Raw genomic sequence first — 18,562 nt, 5'->3', positions numbered from 1 at the left:
AATAACTCCTGAGTCTATTTTTTAAAAATTGGATATTGCTGGGAGGCTAGTACCTTAACTGTGCAGTTTATTCTGGCTGCTCACACTGATGTTACTTAACATGTGCAGTCATTTCTACTTTGAAGCTTTAGGCGTCTTCGGCTGCAGATCCGTAGGTTATGTCAGCACATGCTCAGCACTAATCTCTTTCTATCTCCTTGATGATTTTCAGTTGTGTCATATGTGGTTTTGTGGAGAAATGGGCGAGGCTTTTGTGTGAATTTGTGATCAGGCCTCGTCCAAGGTCTTAATTTGAGAGTGGCCCTCTCCTTGAAGGGCGGGATGCAGTTAGAGGGGCCTTGAGAAATAAACTTAGACAAGGAGATTCAGCATTTTTATTTTTGTATCTTCTTTATGGACATACTACATGGGGGCAGCATGGTGGTTAAGTGGTTAACACTGTTGCCTCAAAGCAAGAAGGCTCCAGGTGCAGCCGGGGTCTCTCTGTGTGGAGTTTGTTTGTTCTCCCTGTGGAGTTTCCGGCTTCCTCCCACAATCCAAAGCAATGCAGTTGGGGGGTTGGGTTAATTTTAGACTCTATATTGCATGAGGGTGTGAATGTGAGTGTGAAAAGTTGTTTGTACTGTGATATGCTGGCGGCCTGTCCAGGGTGTACACCGCCACTTCAAGGTCTGCTGGGATTGGGTCCAGCCCCCCCCCCCCACCCCCCGCGACCCTCAAAGGATAAGAGGCATAGATAATGGTAGGATAAATATACTACATGCAAGCATTTGTCTGCAGGTATCGAGAAAAAGGGAGCCACTGCCTGCAGAAGTCATTTTCTTCTGATCCTTTTGTCCTTGGTTCACACACAGTTGTGAAAGTCAGTCAGGTTCATCCTGTGCAGTTGGCAGTTAGAACCTTTTAGACAGAATGATCCGGGTATTTATTAGTAGTCTTCACTGTTTTCATGGTGCTCCAATATCTGGAACTCTTCATCAGTCTGATTTCGCGGCCATCACTCTTCCTATCTGGCCTTTGGTCTGAGGGATCAGTATGCTCTGCTCTGCTTGGCCGGGTGCTGCTCTGTTTTCTGTTCAGATCCGTTTCCAGTTCCTCTGTGATGGACTGATGCTGATGCGGACTCACAGGGTGACAGATGGACACAGTGGCTGCCTTTTGTGCTCAGAGTTCTCTTAAATTTTCCAAATGACAATCTGTGGGACTTGTGGAAGATTTGTGGTGCATCTCATTCTCTGCATTTGGCTTTAAAAAAAAAGAAAAGAAATCGTACTTATATCTGTCAAACCTCAGTCTGATGAATGGGGTTTGACAGAGACCACCCAGCGGGGCGCAGCCTCGCTCAGCCTGTGATTATTTTGTCATTAGGTGCTGGCATGTAGGGCCTGAGGGGCTCGAGCGAGGATCACGATCTCAGTGGTTGTGTAGGAGGATACGTGCGGCAAAGCCCATCTTCCTGTGGTGGATGCAGCTCCTCTATATGGCAGCCAGACTGTTGGGAGTCCATCTCAACATGGGCATCCCTCTCAACCAAGCATGTGCTGGCTGCTCAATACGAAACACCACCGCAAAATCCCCCTCCACCCTATTTTTATGCCTGTCTCCTTTCATGACGATCTCTCAGGAAAAGCGAGCGAAGGAGGGAAAGGAGAGAGGGAGCGCACCATCTGCATTTGTAGCAAGCACACTTTCGTGGCTCTGGTTTCCTCTGTTTCAATGGAAAAATAAAGTGCTACTGGGAGAGGCGCTGGGGTGGATATGGGATTTGTGATTGGTTTTGCAGATATTTTTCCAGTGGTCTCTGATTAAGAAGGGAGAAGATCAGGTTGTTCAAACTGATCCTGAGAGGTTATGGATGAGTAACTGTTGGTGGCTTATCGCTGGGGTTCGTTCCATTGCCCACCTTTGTGTCACACAACCTACTTCCTCCAACCTACAATATTTCTATATCTTCATTATAAATTAACACCACCTGGATAAAGCCCTCACTGAGCTGGAGGAGGGTTGGGGTATTTTTGTAGTTCGGCTTTAACACCACCATCTTAGTTCAATTATTATTCATCGCAATAAATCAAAACAAAGAAAATCCTGAGAAATTTGTTTTGGGAAACTAGATAAAACCTGCAGCACTACCAACTTTCCGTATCCAGTTTGCAAAGGCGTATTTAATACCTCTACCTCTGCTAATGTTTTTCCGTTTCATTTATCCACAGAGCTCGGTTCACCCAGAGACTTGGTGACCAAAGACGTCACAGACACCAGTTTTGCCGCATCTTGGGTGGCGGCTCCCGGCAACGTTCGTCATTACCGGATCAGGTGGAAGTCTCTGTTCACCGAGGAGACTGGAGAGAAGACAATAGCAGGAGACACCACCGCCACAGTTCTGGACGGCCTCACCCCTGAGACACGCTATCAGGTGTCTGTGTTTGCTGGCTATGGCCACGGAGAGGGCCAGCCCCTGGCTGGAGAGGAAACCACGGATGGTAAGTCACTTAAGCTGCTGTAGCTCCTGCACCATAAAGTGACTCCTTCACTTAATCGTTCCATTTTCCTCTTTTCTCAGTGCCTACATCTGCCTCGTTCTGAATTCGTTCTGAGTGTTTTTATTAGTCTCTTCCTGAAGCGCCTCCTTTCTTATGTCACCTTTCTCAGTTTCTGAAAGTCTCATTATGAAAGTGTGAAGTTGTGTTCATGCGATTTCACTCTGTGACCATAAAAGCCAATGAAAACCACAAAGGGACAGCTAAACAGTTTTTCATGTGTAACTGTCACAGTAATCGTTTTACAAGCCAAGAGTCCAGGTCTAGACTTTCTTGTCATTAACACGTTTTGTACCTCAAAGTTTTATTTGTCCGTTCCAGTCACAAATGGACGTTAGAGGATCATCACTGAGGAATCTGGGGGAGTGACGCAGATTAAAGAGTTCTTCATGAAATTCAATTTAGCTGTAGGAGACGTTTCTGGCTTTTATGTAGATCCGTCAGAGACACATATTCTGTTAAGGCCTTGGCTGAGTCATCAAGACGTCAGAGACTTTGCGTGCACATCTTTAAATCTGTGCATGTGTATGTACAGAGGTGATGTAATGTCCAGCGCACCTGCACCCTGTTTTCCTGGGATATGCAGGACAGATAGACGTCGGCCTCTCCCCCTTGTTAGACTGAACTTTGCTTGGATGAGAAAAGCACATTGAGCGGAAACTCTCAACATTTGGGGAGGGACATTGTCCACCACTTAGTGAGATGGAATGTCGTCAGGGGAAAAAAAAAAGATTTCCAACCATCGTTAGTGTATAATGTTCACTCTGCTCATTCCTTCCGTCACTCTGCACCCGCTATCTGTGGCTCTCTCTTTTCATGTGCTCTTCACAAATCACAGCTCTCTGGGGACCCAGCCACACACGGCAAACTTGGATGCGCTGCTTTTTTCCGTTAATAAAAATGAGCGCTTAGAATATTTTCCTTCGCTCGTTTTGAATCCTTTGACGATTCACACTTGCCCTCCCTGCTCCAAAAATAAAATTGAAAAAACACTGTAGACACACAATGGAAAAAAGGAAAACTATGGGGTTTGCTTAAATTCACAGGGCATCTCGGTCTGGCTCCCAAAAGCCACCAACTAAACACAATCAATCACGTAAATTTGGGCCTGTTTAATGTATCCCTCTGAAAATCGGAAATATTTGGGTGTGTTTGTGTTCACACGCATGTGGAAACTGAGCAGATATCCAGATGAAAGACTGTGAGGTAGCCAAGCGTGTTACTGTTTAGTTTACTTACCAGCAGGAAAGCCATGCTGCTTATATTTCCAAAGGTATATTGGAAATACATTCAGCACAGATTCCCATCTGAACGAGGCCCAAAGTCCACATTTTCCCTTTCCGCTTTAACCTTCATTCCCCCCCTCCCCTCTTCTATGCAGTCTCCGCTGCCGGCAGAGCAATTGTAGTCTCGGAGGAGACGGAGAAGAGCATGAAGGTGACGTGGCAGGCGGCACCTGGAAATGTGCTCAACTACCGTGTTACCTACAAACCCCAGGTTGGAGGGCGCCAGCTTGCAGCTAAGGTGCCCGGTGGCACTACCACCACCGTGCTGCGACGCCTTACTCCCCTCACCACATACGACATCACTGTCCAGCCCGTCTACCGTTTCGGAGAGGGCCGAGCGAGGCAAGGAGAGGGAACAACACGTACGTCAGTCTATCAATCATCAACACAAATGTTGCTCTGTCTATTGTCTCAATCCTGTTCTCATCCCAATCATAACCATCTCATACTAAAAGACAATATTAAAGTACATATTAGTATTTAGTTTATTTTTGAATATTCTTTGCTGCTCATTTAGTCATTCAACTAAGCAATCCTCTTCTCTCTAGTGTCACCATACAAAGGTCCTAGGAACCTCCAAACGTCTGAGCCTTCCAAGACCAGCTTCCGTGTCACCTGGGATCACGCTCCCGGCGACGTTAGGGGCTACAAGGTCATTTTCCACCCTGCAGATGAGGACATCGACCTGGGAGAACTCCAGGTCGGCCCCTACGACAATACTGTGGTGCTGGAAGAGCTCAGGTGTGTCCTCATTTTCATTCTCTTCGTATTACAAGCTTCAAAGAATGTTTTCTGGTATATCAAGTAAAATGATTGGGTTTTTTTGGTCTGCAGAGCTGGTACCAAATACACAGTGAATGTGTTTGGTATGTTTGATGGAGGAGAGAGCATGCCGTTGGCTGGAGAGGAGAAAACCACTCTTAGTGACGCACCCGACCCTCCACCTTATGTGGCAACAGGTGAAGTTATCCAATGTTCATCAAAACCTACATTCATATGATAAACAGAAAACAATGTTTTATCCTCAAACCAACAAGAACATGAACAACTGCAATTTCTTCAGTCTTTGTTCTGCTGTTAGTTATTCAACTGCCATGCCTGTCGTTACCATTAAGGTAGTGTCTCCCGTCTGAATCACGTTGTAAATTATTGCTTTGGAAAAAATGCTCTCTATAGACATGCCCCATAAAAGCTGAGGAGTTTCTCTGAATGCCTTTCCTCCAAGCTTTGTGTCTCACGAAATAACAGATGTAATGGCAATTCCATCTGTCTGCCCCTCTGGCCCGTCTTCGCTGTGTCACTTTGGGCTTCCGCTTTTTATTTCCAGTCTGAGAGCAGCCAGTGTAGAATCGAGCCATACGCATATAATCTGTTTGCAGTAATAAAATGTTTTACTACCTAGTGAGTCGGTGCAGTCAGTGCAAGAGGAGGAAAAATGGTTGTGATTGCATGGGAGGAACTGGAAAAGGTCAGCTCGACCGCTGCAGCTGCAGGCCTGGTCTTAATAGGGAGGCAGATAACGTGATAACATATTCAGTAACGTGCAAAAAATAAAAAGGGTGAGAAAATCCCAGTCTTCTTCCTGTTCTCTCTATTGGCTACAGGTCAGTTCTCAGACAGTTTAGTTAAGTTTAGTTCTTTGGCCTAATTTATAGATTCTAAATTTCACTAATCCAGTTTCCGTTCTAAACCTTCTGTTTGACCTGTAGTAACGGTGGTTGCAACTCTCTTTCTTAAAGTGTAAAAGTGACCTGCAGCAATTGAGCCGCGGCAAGTAGGGACTCAGTCTACTGACCCCGAAGCTACGTCACTGCAGCTGGACAAATAGCTGTTCACCTCTTTGTTCAAAGTTTGGTGAAGCTCGACTCAGTAGAGATCACATAACTCGAGAATCAGCTGGTGCTGGTGTTGTCGAGAACGAGCTGTTGTCATGATCGACAAAGTCTCTTACGTTGCTACAGAGCCCTGGTGGCGTGTTTATTCAAAGTAAATTAATATTGAACATGTCACGTGTCCAAATCGCACAAAATTTGACACTGCTCTTCCTTGGGTTTCTTAACACTACACGTACCAAGTGTGATGCTGATATGATGAACACTTCTAGGGATATGAGAGCCACATTCAGACTGACAGAGATTTCTGGAATTAATAGATTGATAAGAAAATCCTCTTTTTACGATATTGTAACTTTGTACAATTTGTCCCTTTTTAAAATTTGAATCCAATCCAACGTACCTGTGCATGCTCTCTCTGTCTCTGTAAGCTTGACAGCTGGTTCTCATTCATGGAGAATTGTCTTTGGATTTTCTGTGTGAGCAAACCAATGTGTAAATCATATATATAACCTGTTTTCAGTTGCAGACAGTGGCAGTTAGTGCAACATCTGCCTATCCCTGTTGCACATCTGCAGCTGTCTTTTAGGTGCCGAGGATCAGACGACTTCCATGTCGCCACCCAGCTGCGTGTTGGAATATTACCCTGCAGCTCTGGAGAACACACTTGTCCACTCTCCAGTGGAGGCCCTTTGATATGTCATGGGCGTATTATTCCTAATCTGCCCTAAGGGATGAACTCATGGATCCAAGAGAAAGAAATACTGTCTCCACACGCCACAAGACAAGAAGATAATAATCATGACACCTGGAAAAAAGTTATCTGATAAGAATTCCTCTGTGAAGGACAATATTAGTTCATAATGATTTACTGCTTATTCCTGGAGATGTGTTTAGGATTGTAGAATTTTTCTTGATGTCCTTGCCCTTTTTGATGTTATGAACTTTTCTTTTACTCTTTCCTTTTACTCTCACATTTCTTTGAGCACCTTCCACACCATTTTAATTCAGACCACACCTTTATTGTGCACATGATAGTTGAACTACTGTACATCTTTCCCCTCCGTCACATGATGACACATTCACTTCTGCCCGCTCAGGTGTGAGGTGTAAGACCAATTCACAGGCCGACATTGTGGTGCTGGTGGATGGTTCATGGAGTATTGGACGTCTCAACTTCAAGACCATTCGTGCCTTCATCTCCCGTATGGTGGGAGTCTTTGACATCGGCCCCGAGAGGGTCCAAATTGGTGGGTGTATCGGTCAACTGCTTACCACCAATAATATGAAAATGGTATTTTTGAGTTGGTCTAACAGGTGTTGTGTCGACAGGTCTCGCTCAGTACAGTGGAGACCCCAAGACTGAATGGCACTTGGAGGCTCACAGAACTCGGGACTCCCTCCTTGAAGCTGTGACTAACCTGCCCTACAAAGGCGGAAACACCTTAACTGGTACTTCCATCTATTCAGTCTAAAAGAGGCAGCACCACAGCTTCTCTGTCTCACTTGGAAATCAGCGTGATGAGTGCATGTTGTCTCCATTGCAGGTATGGCTTTGAACTACATCCTCCAGAACAATTTCAAAGAGGACGTCGGGATGCGACCCAACGCTCGAAAGATCGGCGTGTTGATCACTGATGGCAAATCCCAGGACGACGTCATCGTCAACTCTCAGAACTTGCGTGATGCAGCCATTGAGCTGTATGCAGTCGGTAATGAAAATTCACACCCCTTTATTTGCAGATTCATTATATGACCTAAGATTTCCATGTGTGTCAAGCTACTAATCGCTATCGACTTAATCACTGCGGTTTAGGTGTGAAGAATGCTGATGAGAACGAATTGAGGTCCATTGCCACTGATCCGGATGATATTCACATGTACAACGTGGCTGACTTCTCCTTCCTGTTGGACATTGTGGACAATCTTACAGACAACCTCTGTAACAGTGTCAAGGGACCAGGTATGGATGGGTTTAAATAGTTAATAATATCAATAATTTCACAGTGGAATCGTCAACGCCAACTGCTCTGCTCCCAGACAGTATGATATGTAGTGTAAACGTAGAGTAGATCATCCCAAACCCACAGACAGTTTAATGTCTGGCCCACCATGGAAGGCAACTCTAAAAGCTAAGAACCTGCTAAGCTCTTGAAAATTATTGCAGATCTGTTATTTTCTTCTTCCACTAATATTCTTGCCTCTGTGGAATAGGAATTTGTCTGCTCCTTAATCAAATCAAATAGCTGCTATTGGGAAACCTCTTGGAGGATGCGGCTTTAGTCTCATTCCATAATGTGGTGTGGACATGGTTCCTTTAGAAGTTTTTTCTGAATCAAAGTTGTATCTGTTGCCACATTTTATTTGTTTTTGCTCTTTCAGCTTTTTTAATTTGGGTTAATAGTTGAAATGGTTTACATGCTCTAATGTTCAGAAAACAAATCACTTTCCTCGGACTGTCCATTGCTGCAGTTCGTCCTGTCAGCCTCTGTGACGTCACATGATATCACAATGATGTGTAACTATTGGCTGGACTATTGAAGAGGTGTTTGTGATGCTTCAGGGCAGTGTTTTCTGTGGGGGAGAAGAGCTCCTGTCCTTTAACATTTGTATAAAAGCTATGAAACTGTAGTTTATGGTAATCCAGATGACTTTTGCATTAAAAGGAAGAAAGATCCAACATAAAAAATGTATAATGATCACTGTGATGGCCCATATTTCAGTTTCTATCTTTCTGTACCAACACCTGAATAGGAGGAGCACCGGGTGCTCCTACTGATCTTGTGACGTCTGAGGTGACACACCAGTCCTTCAGAGCCTCCTGGACCGCTCCCGATGGCCCAGTGGAGAGTTACCGAGTGGAGTACATGACTGTGTCAGGACAGCCACTGCAGGTAAAACTTATTCCATAACGTGCTACAACTCCCAAACAACGTCTTCCATTCCAATCACAGAAAAATGAGCAGTATGCGTAGCTCATCTTCCTGTGTGGGTATTAATGGGAATCTCCATTCAGACGTCTATCCAGCCTCCTGTTTGTGTTGGCGTCTTGCTGCGTGGGTGTCTAATTACATTACGATCTGACTTGGGGCAAGGAAACAAAAACACACACAGCTCTCAGTTTAGAAGATTAGAAAGCAAATAATGACATCATGAGTGATAGCCTTGTTGGCCAGCAGGGTCTTGGCTCCTCAACATGTGGCGAGATACGTTTTTGGTGTCTGAATCTCATTACAGTTGTTTGTCTTTGTCCAGCTCCCATGGATTTAATAGTGAACACAGTTGGTGAGGTTCTATTATTGTTTATGCATCTGGGATTGAAGCACATGTTGAGATTTAGGTCAGTAGAAATTGGTCAAAGGGCTTTCTGGTTTTAATTTCTGGCTTATAGTGAATCCGGTAAACAGATAGAGCTTTTGATTATTTTGCTCCTAAATGAATTATCGCTCCCCCAACAAAAACACCCTCTTTTATTTTGAGAAAGTATCTGCAGACACGTTAACTTCATCAAAAAGGTTTTGACTCTTGAAACTTCTGTGCAACAACACATCGCAGAGGACAACTACAGCTCGCTACTGCAGCTACATTCACCTAACTCCTCCCTTTGTCAATAGGTGGTCGTGGACGGCACTGAGACCACGGTGGTCCTCCGACAACTCAACCCTCTGACCCAGTACCTGGTCAATGTCTACGCCCTGTTCGGAGAGGATAGCAGCGAGCCTCTTAAAGGAACTGAGACCACACGTATGTCTTCTCTTTTTGACTTACTTCTCAGCCTGTATCATTTATTGAATATAAACCACCTAAAATCAACTCTCTAACAATTACAATTTCACATGAGTGCATTCATCTGCCAATGCCAAACAGTTCCCTTGAATTCAATCAAGCAAGATTTTTTTCAACATCCCTGAATTTTTACCAGGGAAATTCGTGAAAATGTAAAGAAAATAATAAACAACCAAAAAGAAAAAGCCCTTTTCACACAATGTTAAAAAAAAAGTGGTTAAAATTCCTGGATCTGCCCATCTATACCAATCTGTACCAAGATATCATGGGTTCTTTCTCGGCCCATGTCCCATCCATACATCAAGTTTTGTGGAATGTGCTCAATAGTTTTGCATAATACTGCTGAAACAAACAAGCTAACAAACCAACCAACCAAAAAACAAACAAGGGGCAAAGACATAACCTTGGCCGACTACATTTTTAATTAAACTGGTTGTCAGTGCATCGATATTATGGTGAACTTGCTCGAAATTGGATGAGACCTTCCGATTCAAGAAAAAAATGGGTTGTCTGGGAACTTCAGCCTTTACTTCTATGAGCAGTTTCTCTTTGAGTCTGCCACCGTCACTGAATCCCTCTGTTTCAGCCACATAACACACATGTAATATTGATTTCCTTGTGGGCTCCATTTATCAGATGTTCAAAGGAAATATATATCTTAGTCCTGTTTATAAATCCATAATTGGTAGCAAAATGACAACAATAGTACATTTTAAGTAGATGCAAAGTTAGAGGCCTTTTACATGATCTCACTGGTGTCCAACTCTGACTTCCTTCTTTGTTTCTTTAAAGATATTGTGAAGAGTTGTTTCACTTTTGCTCTCTCAAATAGCAGAGATATAATAGTGTTACATAACAGCTATAAAAGCACCAATAAAACAGCATTGATTTTAAGAGTGTGAATGACAAAAATAAGCCTGAGAAACTGTCTGAAGTCCAAGAAAACCAGGAAAAAGAAACGTGAACATCTACAGTTTGTATTCCTGTGAGCACATATGTGTATGTTTAACATAATTGCCTGGTTCTCCAGTGCCCCTGAGTGCCGTGAGGAGGATGGACATTTACGATGAACAGATCACCACCATGCGGGTGAAGTGGGAGCGGGCAGCCGGCGCCACGGGCTACATGCTGCTCTACAGCGCCATCAACGCCACAGAGCCCACCCTCGAGCAGGAGGTAAGAGAGCGGCATGCAGCCAATCAGCTGTGAATATGATGTGTTTACATGTGGAGAAAACGCATTCGTAAACACGCTGCTAAATGCTACATGGGACCAAACGCAACCTGCTGTCAGCATTTTTCTGACAAATCGCAGATGTCACACACTGAAATATCACATTACAAAGCGGCCAGTGTATGCCTCACCATTCAGCAGACAAGGCAGAAGGGACAACACAGAGGAACACTGTTAGTCACAAAGGGGTGGGCGAACCATGAGCTCACTCTGCCAAGGGAACATCATCATTTGTTCATGAGGTGTCAAACCCAGTGGGTCCCGACCGGATTCAGCAACAGATCGTTTGTCTCAATTTTCTTGTCCAAATGTTTCTCTCCATGACAGTGAGCGGTCCCTGTTGTCCACCTCCCCTCTGACCTCATGTTGTCTGTTTGGTCTGCTTCCCCCTTGCAGATCAGAGTGGGAGGAGATACAACTGACGTCCAGCTGGTGAAGTTGCTCCCCAACACGGCCTACACGCTGTCCCTCTTCGCCCTGCACGGAGAATCCGCCAGCGAACCACTGACCAAGCAGGGAGTCACGCGTATGTGCTCACTCAATCACGAGTTGATTTCATTGATGCAGCGCATGTTTTATGACGCTGATTTGACATAAGCTGCTTTCAGAAATGCTCTGAAGTCCGGGCATTTTCCTGAAATATTTCAGAGGGGCTGTACGTGAGAATATGAATGTCTTTTTTACTGACTCCTGCCAGTGAGTCTGGTAAGATGTACAGAAAATGTCCAGGTGAGGCCATGTGAGGGTGCAGAAGGAAAATTCATAGCGAGCGAGTGGGGGCGTGTCATGACATTTCTAGCATGCAATGGACGATACAAATATCTCAGGATGAGAAAGAGGAGCTATGCAACTAGAACTTTTGACGCCTGTGTTCATATGCTGTAGACAAAAACATGTGATTTCCGCGATAGAACTTATACATCATGTCCTGTATGTTCCACCCGGGCACCTCCCCTTGCCTGAAGTGGAAATCTCCTGCTGCGCTCTTCATATGTGAAAAGCTAACTTTTCGGAATATGTCCGAAGGCAATTTTCCTGACATTTTCTTGAGTGCCTGAAAGCAGCTTAAATGTTTATCGGTGAGGCCTGATGTGTTGGGGCCACTGTGACCTCGGGACTGTCTTCATTCATTTGTTCGTTTATTTAAATATCAACCTGTCCAGAGACTAACACTGACCTTCTGCTCCTCCTTCAGTGCCCCTACCACCTGCAGGCGAACTCAGGGTTCGTGATGTCACCCACAGCACCATGTGGCTTTACTGGGATGCTGCTCCTGGTCTTGTTCGCAAGTACATCATCACCTACAAGCCTGAGGAAGGAGATGCTAAAGAGGTTAGTTTAGTTCCACTATTGTTGCTTTCCTTTCCTTACGTCCCTAAACCCATTCAAACAGATGTAAACAGGCTGTTAGCAGCCAATGATTTACCAATCCATTTCCTACATAATTACTACACTGAGACTGTTCTAATGTGTGTTTGAGCCATTTGGTTTGATAGCGATGAACTTCTATAGATATTCTTTTGATTATTCCTTCAAAGTTTTGGCCTGGACCACATAATGGAGACGGCAGCTGTCAGGGGGGCGGGGGCATCAGGGAATATTCTCGAGTCCAGAATAGATCATGAAACTATTCGAACTTGGTCCCTCATGGTGAGGGATTAAAGAGGGGTTTTGGTGGTTGTAGAGATTGAGGATTACGGCTACGGCAGCAAACTCTTAACATCTGTCATTTACCATTTCCTTAGCCATAAATCAGATTGAGGGGATCCTCAAAACTCCTTTGGTGGAAACACACATGTGAAAGTGACTCATGGGCTGAGGATGTGATTGTCAGAAGTTGCCCAGAGAGTTGTAGAACATCACGTCTGACCTTTATATTAAGTGATAGAGCCCAATAAGTGACAGTATGCCCCCCACAGCACAGGCTGCAGGACATATTTCCACCAGCTGAAGCCCTGTGCATGCTTTTATGGTGCTGAGAGACAAATTAAGGGTCTGTTTATAATGAAAATGAGAGTGCAAACAATCACACAAGCATACAGCAGCTGGTATTGGTATCGAAAAAGATTCCCTCAAGTTTTATTTCTCGAGTCTCAGCTAATAAAACCTAATGGAATCTAGAGCAGTAAAAGCAGTGTGGTATTTCCTGTAAGTATTCCTGGTGTTCAGTCAAATTCTGCAGCTTGTTATTGTTTGTTGAGTGTTTTATTTGTTTCCCATTTTCCTCTGGATGAAGCACAGTTTTATACCTTCTGGTCAAGTTTCCAACCAAGTCTTATTTGGTGAATATTACCGCCGTCGCCAAAGCTCCTGGAAACGCACACTGAGAGCGGAATTAAAGTTTCACAAGACCTGGCAAACATCTGTCTGAAGAGGAAAACATATGGAGTCTTTTCTACTTTCAAATAGCATAAAGAAGCTCTGTGTATTTTTATATTGATTTGATAACATTTTTATATAACAAACGTGTTTAATTGTTCACAGCTGGAAGTCGGGGGAGATGTGACCACCAGACAACTGGACAACCTGATGTCACAGACCGAGTATGGTTTGACTGTTACTCCGATCTATGACGAAGGCGCTGGACAGCCAATGCTGGGAGACGCAGTCACAGGTAAGAGTGAAAACTATTATAACTAGTGCAGTGTCCGTTCTGAACCTGCCTGTTTGGAATGGGCTGTCTGCTTAGGCTGTGTTAATGCTAGTTACAGTTCTCGAGATATGTTAGCCACATACAGACAGACAGACAAAGATATCTAGTGTTATACTATGATGGCAAAGTGGATGTGGACTCGCAGTGATCATAACTAACTCCCCCCCTTCTCTGTAGATGTGGTTCCTGCCCCGAAGAACCTACGATTGTCAGAGGCTACCCAGACAAGCTTCAGGGCCACCTGGGACCACGGAGCCCCCGATGTCGCTCTGTATCGCATTGGCTGGACGAAGAAGGGAGACCCCAACTTCCAATATGTAAGAGAAAAGCAGCTGTGCCCCAGATGTTTACATTTCCAATAAATCACAGAGTTTCATGATGAGTCCCACACAGACTGCTGCACCAATCGAATTATGTTTTGTTTGCTTTGGATAAAGTTGTAGCCAAGCACCTTCCCACGTACTCTGTTTATGTTTTCTTCATCAGTCCATTCTCAACAACGACGAGACGACCCACGTCCTGGAGAACCTGGAGCCAGACACGCTCTATGACGTGACGGTCACCGCCATCTACCCAGACGAATCAGAGAGCGAGGATCTGATGGGCACTGAGAGAACATGTAAGATCTAGCAGCTCTGTGACGACTATTATCCAGTTTTTCTCAGCTCTTTGACAGAATCAGTGTTTACTCCTGACCCAAGTCAATAAAATGATTTAACTTTTGATTTTACCTTCTGTAAAAATGCTGTGTGACATGTTCAGTGAAGGGTACGACCATTATACCTTTCTATTTCAGCCTCTTTAGTGGGCAGACCAGGTGGTAGCAGAAGTAAGTATGTTTGTGGTAAAGCAAGAGGATGCTTTTCCTTTCAAGCAAAGAAAGCATGTTTTATCATTTTATGTATCATCCATGTGGTCATAAGCTATGCTGTTCTTTGGACAAGCATCATTTCATCATCAACCCATCCACTGCTCCAGTGATGCTACAGCAGAAACATCTGTTTCATCGTGTGTTTGTCTGTCCTCATCCGTTTGTCCCAATGTCCACGCCATTCAATCCACGGCTGTTCATGACTGTGTTCTTACTCAGAACACTGGATTTCAATTGTGCATGCCTTGCAAAACAGAGATTTGAATCCCTGTTTTTGCAGCCCATTCCATCATCCATCATCTGTTCCACCATCCATCCATCAATCCATTCATTGCCTTCATTCATGCATTAATCAGTCCATCCATCCTTCCATCAATCCATGGCTGTTCAACAGAATCCATCCCTGCTTCAGAAAAGACAAAACCCCAGAGGTGGTTTGTCTTTTCTTCTCTTAAAGCCACAGTCCTTGATACAAATGAGACACACCTGCTTTGTTGTAGTATGAGAAGTAAATTAACTTATATTTCAATGAAGTGAATCATTCAAGACTAAGAATACACAGCTGAACACAGACTGACCAAAATATCAAGGACAGTGTCTTTAAGATATTTTTTTATGTGAGTGAGTGTGCTTATGACAGATTAACATGGTTGTAATTGCGATATGTGTGTGTGTGCGTGCATTTCCCAGCCCCCAATGCACCTCCCACCGACCTTGTTGTGTTCAACGAAACCACCACCAGTATGAACGCCAGGTGGAATCCAGCTCCAGGTCGCGTCCAGAACTACAGGATCACGTATGTCCCCACATCTGGAGGCAGGACCCAGACAGTAAGTCTCACAACAGACCAACAGAGAGACACCAGTACACAGCACATTCATACTGCTTTGTGTAGAATTTTGAATAAATATCTATCCCGCGTATGCATGTCATTGGACTGTGGGAGGAAGCCGGAGTACCACCTGGAGAGCATACAAACTCCACATAGGCCGACCCTTCTTGCTGTCAGTCAACATTGCTAACCACTGTTCCACCCTGAAGGAGTACACTGCAGTTAAAATATGACTTTTCATGCCGTTGATGAAATCTTACTGTTTTTTGTTAAAGAGTGCAAATTGGCCACCTTGTGTTACTTTTCAAGTGGTGATCTTGAAAGCACAAGCAACAAAAGCTCAATTGTATTATCTATCAAGAGAACTCCACTTGGTTGGAAAGACAGAATACCAGCTGAAGGAAGAGGATTAGTGTCAATAAATGTCAAAGTATGGTATTGTAAACCTATTTTAATTTAAAAGGTCAGTAAATCTGATCTGGTAAATGCTGAAACGTTTGCACATCTCGATTAAATCTTTCCTTCATTAGCAGCACCAGTAAGCTTAAATGCTACTTACTCCTCCGTCTTACTCCTTGTCCTCTTCACTGGACTTCAGTCTCGCATTACTTGGCCAGACAAACAATGCTAACTCAGTCAGCGCATTTGTTTCTTCCTCCAGAGCAGCTTTGCCTCCAAGAAATATACACTTAACTAAACATCTGCTACTGGTATTGCATTATTTTAGTTTATTCTAAGTCTTCAAATCTCTTAATCTGTTGTTTGGAAATAGAGGCATTAATGTGGACAAAACCCCTTCCTAGTTTTTCTCAGTATTTCCTGACGCTGCAGAAAGTCTCCTGCTAGTCATACATTTTTGGCTGCCTCTCTGAATATGCAAAAGTATTTTTTGGAATAGACAGCTGAATGTTTGGTTTCAATTTGCTGTCAGACATTTCTCATCGCTTCCACGCGCAAGACTTAAAAGCGGGACTCGAGAGAGTGCTGGAAGGTGTTTTTGCACAAGCTCTTAAACAAGGTTGCGGCCTGATAGTCACACTGATAAGCTGTGAAACAACCACTTAAATCAATGTTGAATGTTCCAACCAACTTTAGCGGCTATATTTCACCCTCAATGTGAAGAGATGAGATAAAATGTTACCGTCTGATAATTTAACAGCTTTGTTGGGAGACAGTGAACAGATACTTATGAGATCAAACATTTCTCTGCACTGGGCTGTAATGGTCCACATGCAGTGTGTGCTATTTGATCAGCTGTGGAAAGCTGTGACATGGAATGCATGTGCCAAGTCAGGTCAGTTTATTTAATGAGGATTGTGTTTAAAGTGCTGCACAAAGCCACTGTGCTCACAAACCTCTTTCTTCAATGCTTCTTTTTTAATAAAGCCCAGATGGCAGGTAACATATGTAATAGTGGAGAAGGCAAGTACAATTTAAAGCACAGTAGGATTCTTAGGGATCTATTAAAAATGAACAGAGCCACGTAGTAACCAACAACATTCATGGATTCTAGTTTGACCAATGAATCACCAACCTTGCAGGTAGAGAGAAAAAGAGGTGATACACATTGTGCGAAGTGTATCTGCTCTCCATTCATATGCAGATAGCTGATAATAGAGATTAGCCAAACTGTTGTCTGGACCTAAAACACCTACAAAAAGTAGCACTGCTTGTATTTTGTGTGGCGAAACCTTTGACTCCTATGATAAAGAAACTAGTCGGACTGGGTATGGCAAAGGGAGGAAGCTGTCTTGGCCCAGATATCCACCATCTACACAGGAAGCCCCAAAATATTGGCTGTTGCCCCCAGAGGCTAATTTGTCATCAGACGTTAGCCGATGGGCTCAGAGATTGACAACAGAGAAACCAAACACTGGCTCCAGCAAGGGCCATTACTGGATGGCTACCGTAGGTTAGGGGAGGGCTACTCAGTTGGTTAGATTTATTCCAGAAAATCGTACACACTGGCCCTTTGAGCTAATTTTATGTACTTATTATTCACTCAGTCGTTTTGTGCAATATTCAGCTTTAGTTCAGCTGGTGTTACGTGGCTCATTTGTTGGCCATTAGTTTCTCTTTTAACACAAGATGGAATTTTTTCCACTTCAGTACTTGATGACATGTAAATGTGTTGATTGTATGGCTGATATCAAAGTGAAAGGTTGATGGAAAACTGGAGGATAACAAGCTAATATTAGCCAAGTCTTCTTGGTTCAGTGTCAGGATTCCAACAAGGACAGCTAGCCCAGGCTGTTTTGCATTACTTTGTCTGTTTTTGGGAATTTCTGACGCACATGTTGCACATGTTTTGAACAAGAAAACTATCGGGCCAAAGGATCAAACGTCCGTCTTTGCGTTTTCTATTTCATTGCTGATAAAAATAATCAATCGGTTGATTGAGAAAGCTTAAGAGAGCTGTATCATGCAAACGCACTCCCAAATCTCTTTTTTAATTATATCTGCAGTCCTTATGGCTCAAGCCAAAAGCAATATTGTAAATTCATCACCAGTCATGGCTCCTAATGACAAGACATCCTGCTGTTTTAGCCATCAGCGTACACATTTACCTTGGCCAGTGTGCTGGCGACTCACCCTGTCCAAAAACACTCAAAGCATTCCTCCTCTGATATGTTGACAGTCCGGTAGTTTTCCGGTAGAATTCTTTCCATCAAGTTAGTGTCATCAATTCAAGGAACACATGGAGAGTTGTTTAACTTTTTATCCCGGTCAAAACAAATCAAATATCTTTTCCGTGATAGCTGCAGATGGTTGATGGAGATATTTTAGGAAATGTAAAAAAGCTTGAGAAAGAACAGTTAACTGACTAACTAAACAAGTAAACTATTGATTAAGTATCTAAATCCATTATGTATCCAAATTATCACCAAGTGTAAACATACACTTTACAGCATCGTTAACATTACCTCAACATAACTCAACAGTCCCCTTATGAAACCACATTTAAATTATCTATAGATCCAGATTTATATTTGGATTCTGCACACATTAATAAATATCAGTTCCCTAAACATGTCTGATAATTTTCAGACCATATAGATCCATATATTACTCTGTGGGAAATCAGTGAAAATGTAAAAAAAAAGAAAGATTGAGTTGAGGAAAGTGATCAAACCTTCCTGGATCCACCCCTTTGTCCAGATCCAATCCGAAATGTAATGGTTTCTTCCTTGGCTCATACCCCACCCTTCCATAAAGTTTCAAGAAAAATCGGTTCAATATTTTTTTGCCTTTATCCAGATAAGAGTCAAATAAACAAACAAACAGCAATGAAAACAAAACCTCCTTGGCATAGGTAATAATAGAGTTATGCAGCCAGTGAGGCTAACATGTGATCTCTTCACTAACTAGACCCAGGTTGGAGGGAAGAAGACCACTGTCCTGCTTCCCAAGCTGACCCCTGACACCGAATACGACATCAATGTGGTGGCTGTCTACGCCCGAGGAGTCAGCGAAGAGCTTAATGGCGTCGGAAAGACCAGTAAGTTGTCTTTCACCTAAGATTCTCCCC

At 43.5% G+C, this 18,562-nt stretch overlaps 1 protein-coding gene across 4 annotated transcripts in view; it reads left to right on the top strand.

The window, feature by feature from the left end:
• Positions 1-18,562, top strand: part of col12a1a (collagen, type XII, alpha 1a) — a 57,100-nt gene that overhangs the window by 14,541 nt on the left and 23,997 nt on the right. For 2 of the 4 annotated variants that reach the window (XM_035168049.2, XM_035168051.2), the window contains exons 14-32: positions 2,214-2,483; positions 3,922-4,188; positions 4,375-4,567; positions 4,661-4,785; positions 6,759-6,908; positions 6,991-7,110; positions 7,206-7,370; positions 7,475-7,621; positions 8,413-8,552; positions 9,273-9,402; positions 10,475-10,620; positions 11,074-11,203; positions 11,873-12,009; positions 13,162-13,291; positions 13,508-13,647; positions 13,817-13,949; positions 14,127-14,159; positions 14,892-15,031; positions 18,403-18,532. In XM_035168049.2, coding sequence (XP_035023940.1) covers positions 2,214-2,483; positions 3,922-4,188; positions 4,375-4,567; positions 4,661-4,785; positions 6,759-6,908; positions 6,991-7,110; positions 7,206-7,370; positions 7,475-7,621; positions 8,413-8,552; positions 9,273-9,402; positions 10,475-10,620; positions 11,074-11,203; positions 11,873-12,009; positions 13,162-13,291; positions 13,508-13,647; positions 13,817-13,949; positions 14,127-14,159; positions 14,892-15,031; positions 18,403-18,532 — 2,826 coding nt within the window. The remainder of the gene's footprint in view (positions 1-2,213; positions 2,484-3,921; positions 4,189-4,374; positions 4,568-4,660; positions 4,786-6,758; positions 6,909-6,990; positions 7,111-7,205; positions 7,371-7,474; positions 7,622-8,412; positions 8,553-9,272; positions 9,403-10,474; positions 10,621-11,073; positions 11,204-11,872; positions 12,010-13,161; positions 13,292-13,507; positions 13,648-13,816; positions 13,950-14,126; positions 14,160-14,891; positions 15,032-18,402; positions 18,533-18,562) is intronic. The other 2 variants (XM_035168050.2, XM_035168052.2) reach the window with 2 other exon arrangements.

This window comes from Hippoglossus stenolepis, chromosome 10, assembly GCF_022539355.2.
Source record: "Hippoglossus stenolepis isolate QCI-W04-F060 chromosome 10, HSTE1.2, whole genome shotgun sequence".
Taxonomy (NCBI): Eukaryota; Metazoa; Chordata; class Actinopteri; order Pleuronectiformes; family Pleuronectidae; genus Hippoglossus; species Hippoglossus stenolepis.
This window is presented reverse-complemented; position numbering and strand designations above follow the sequence as displayed.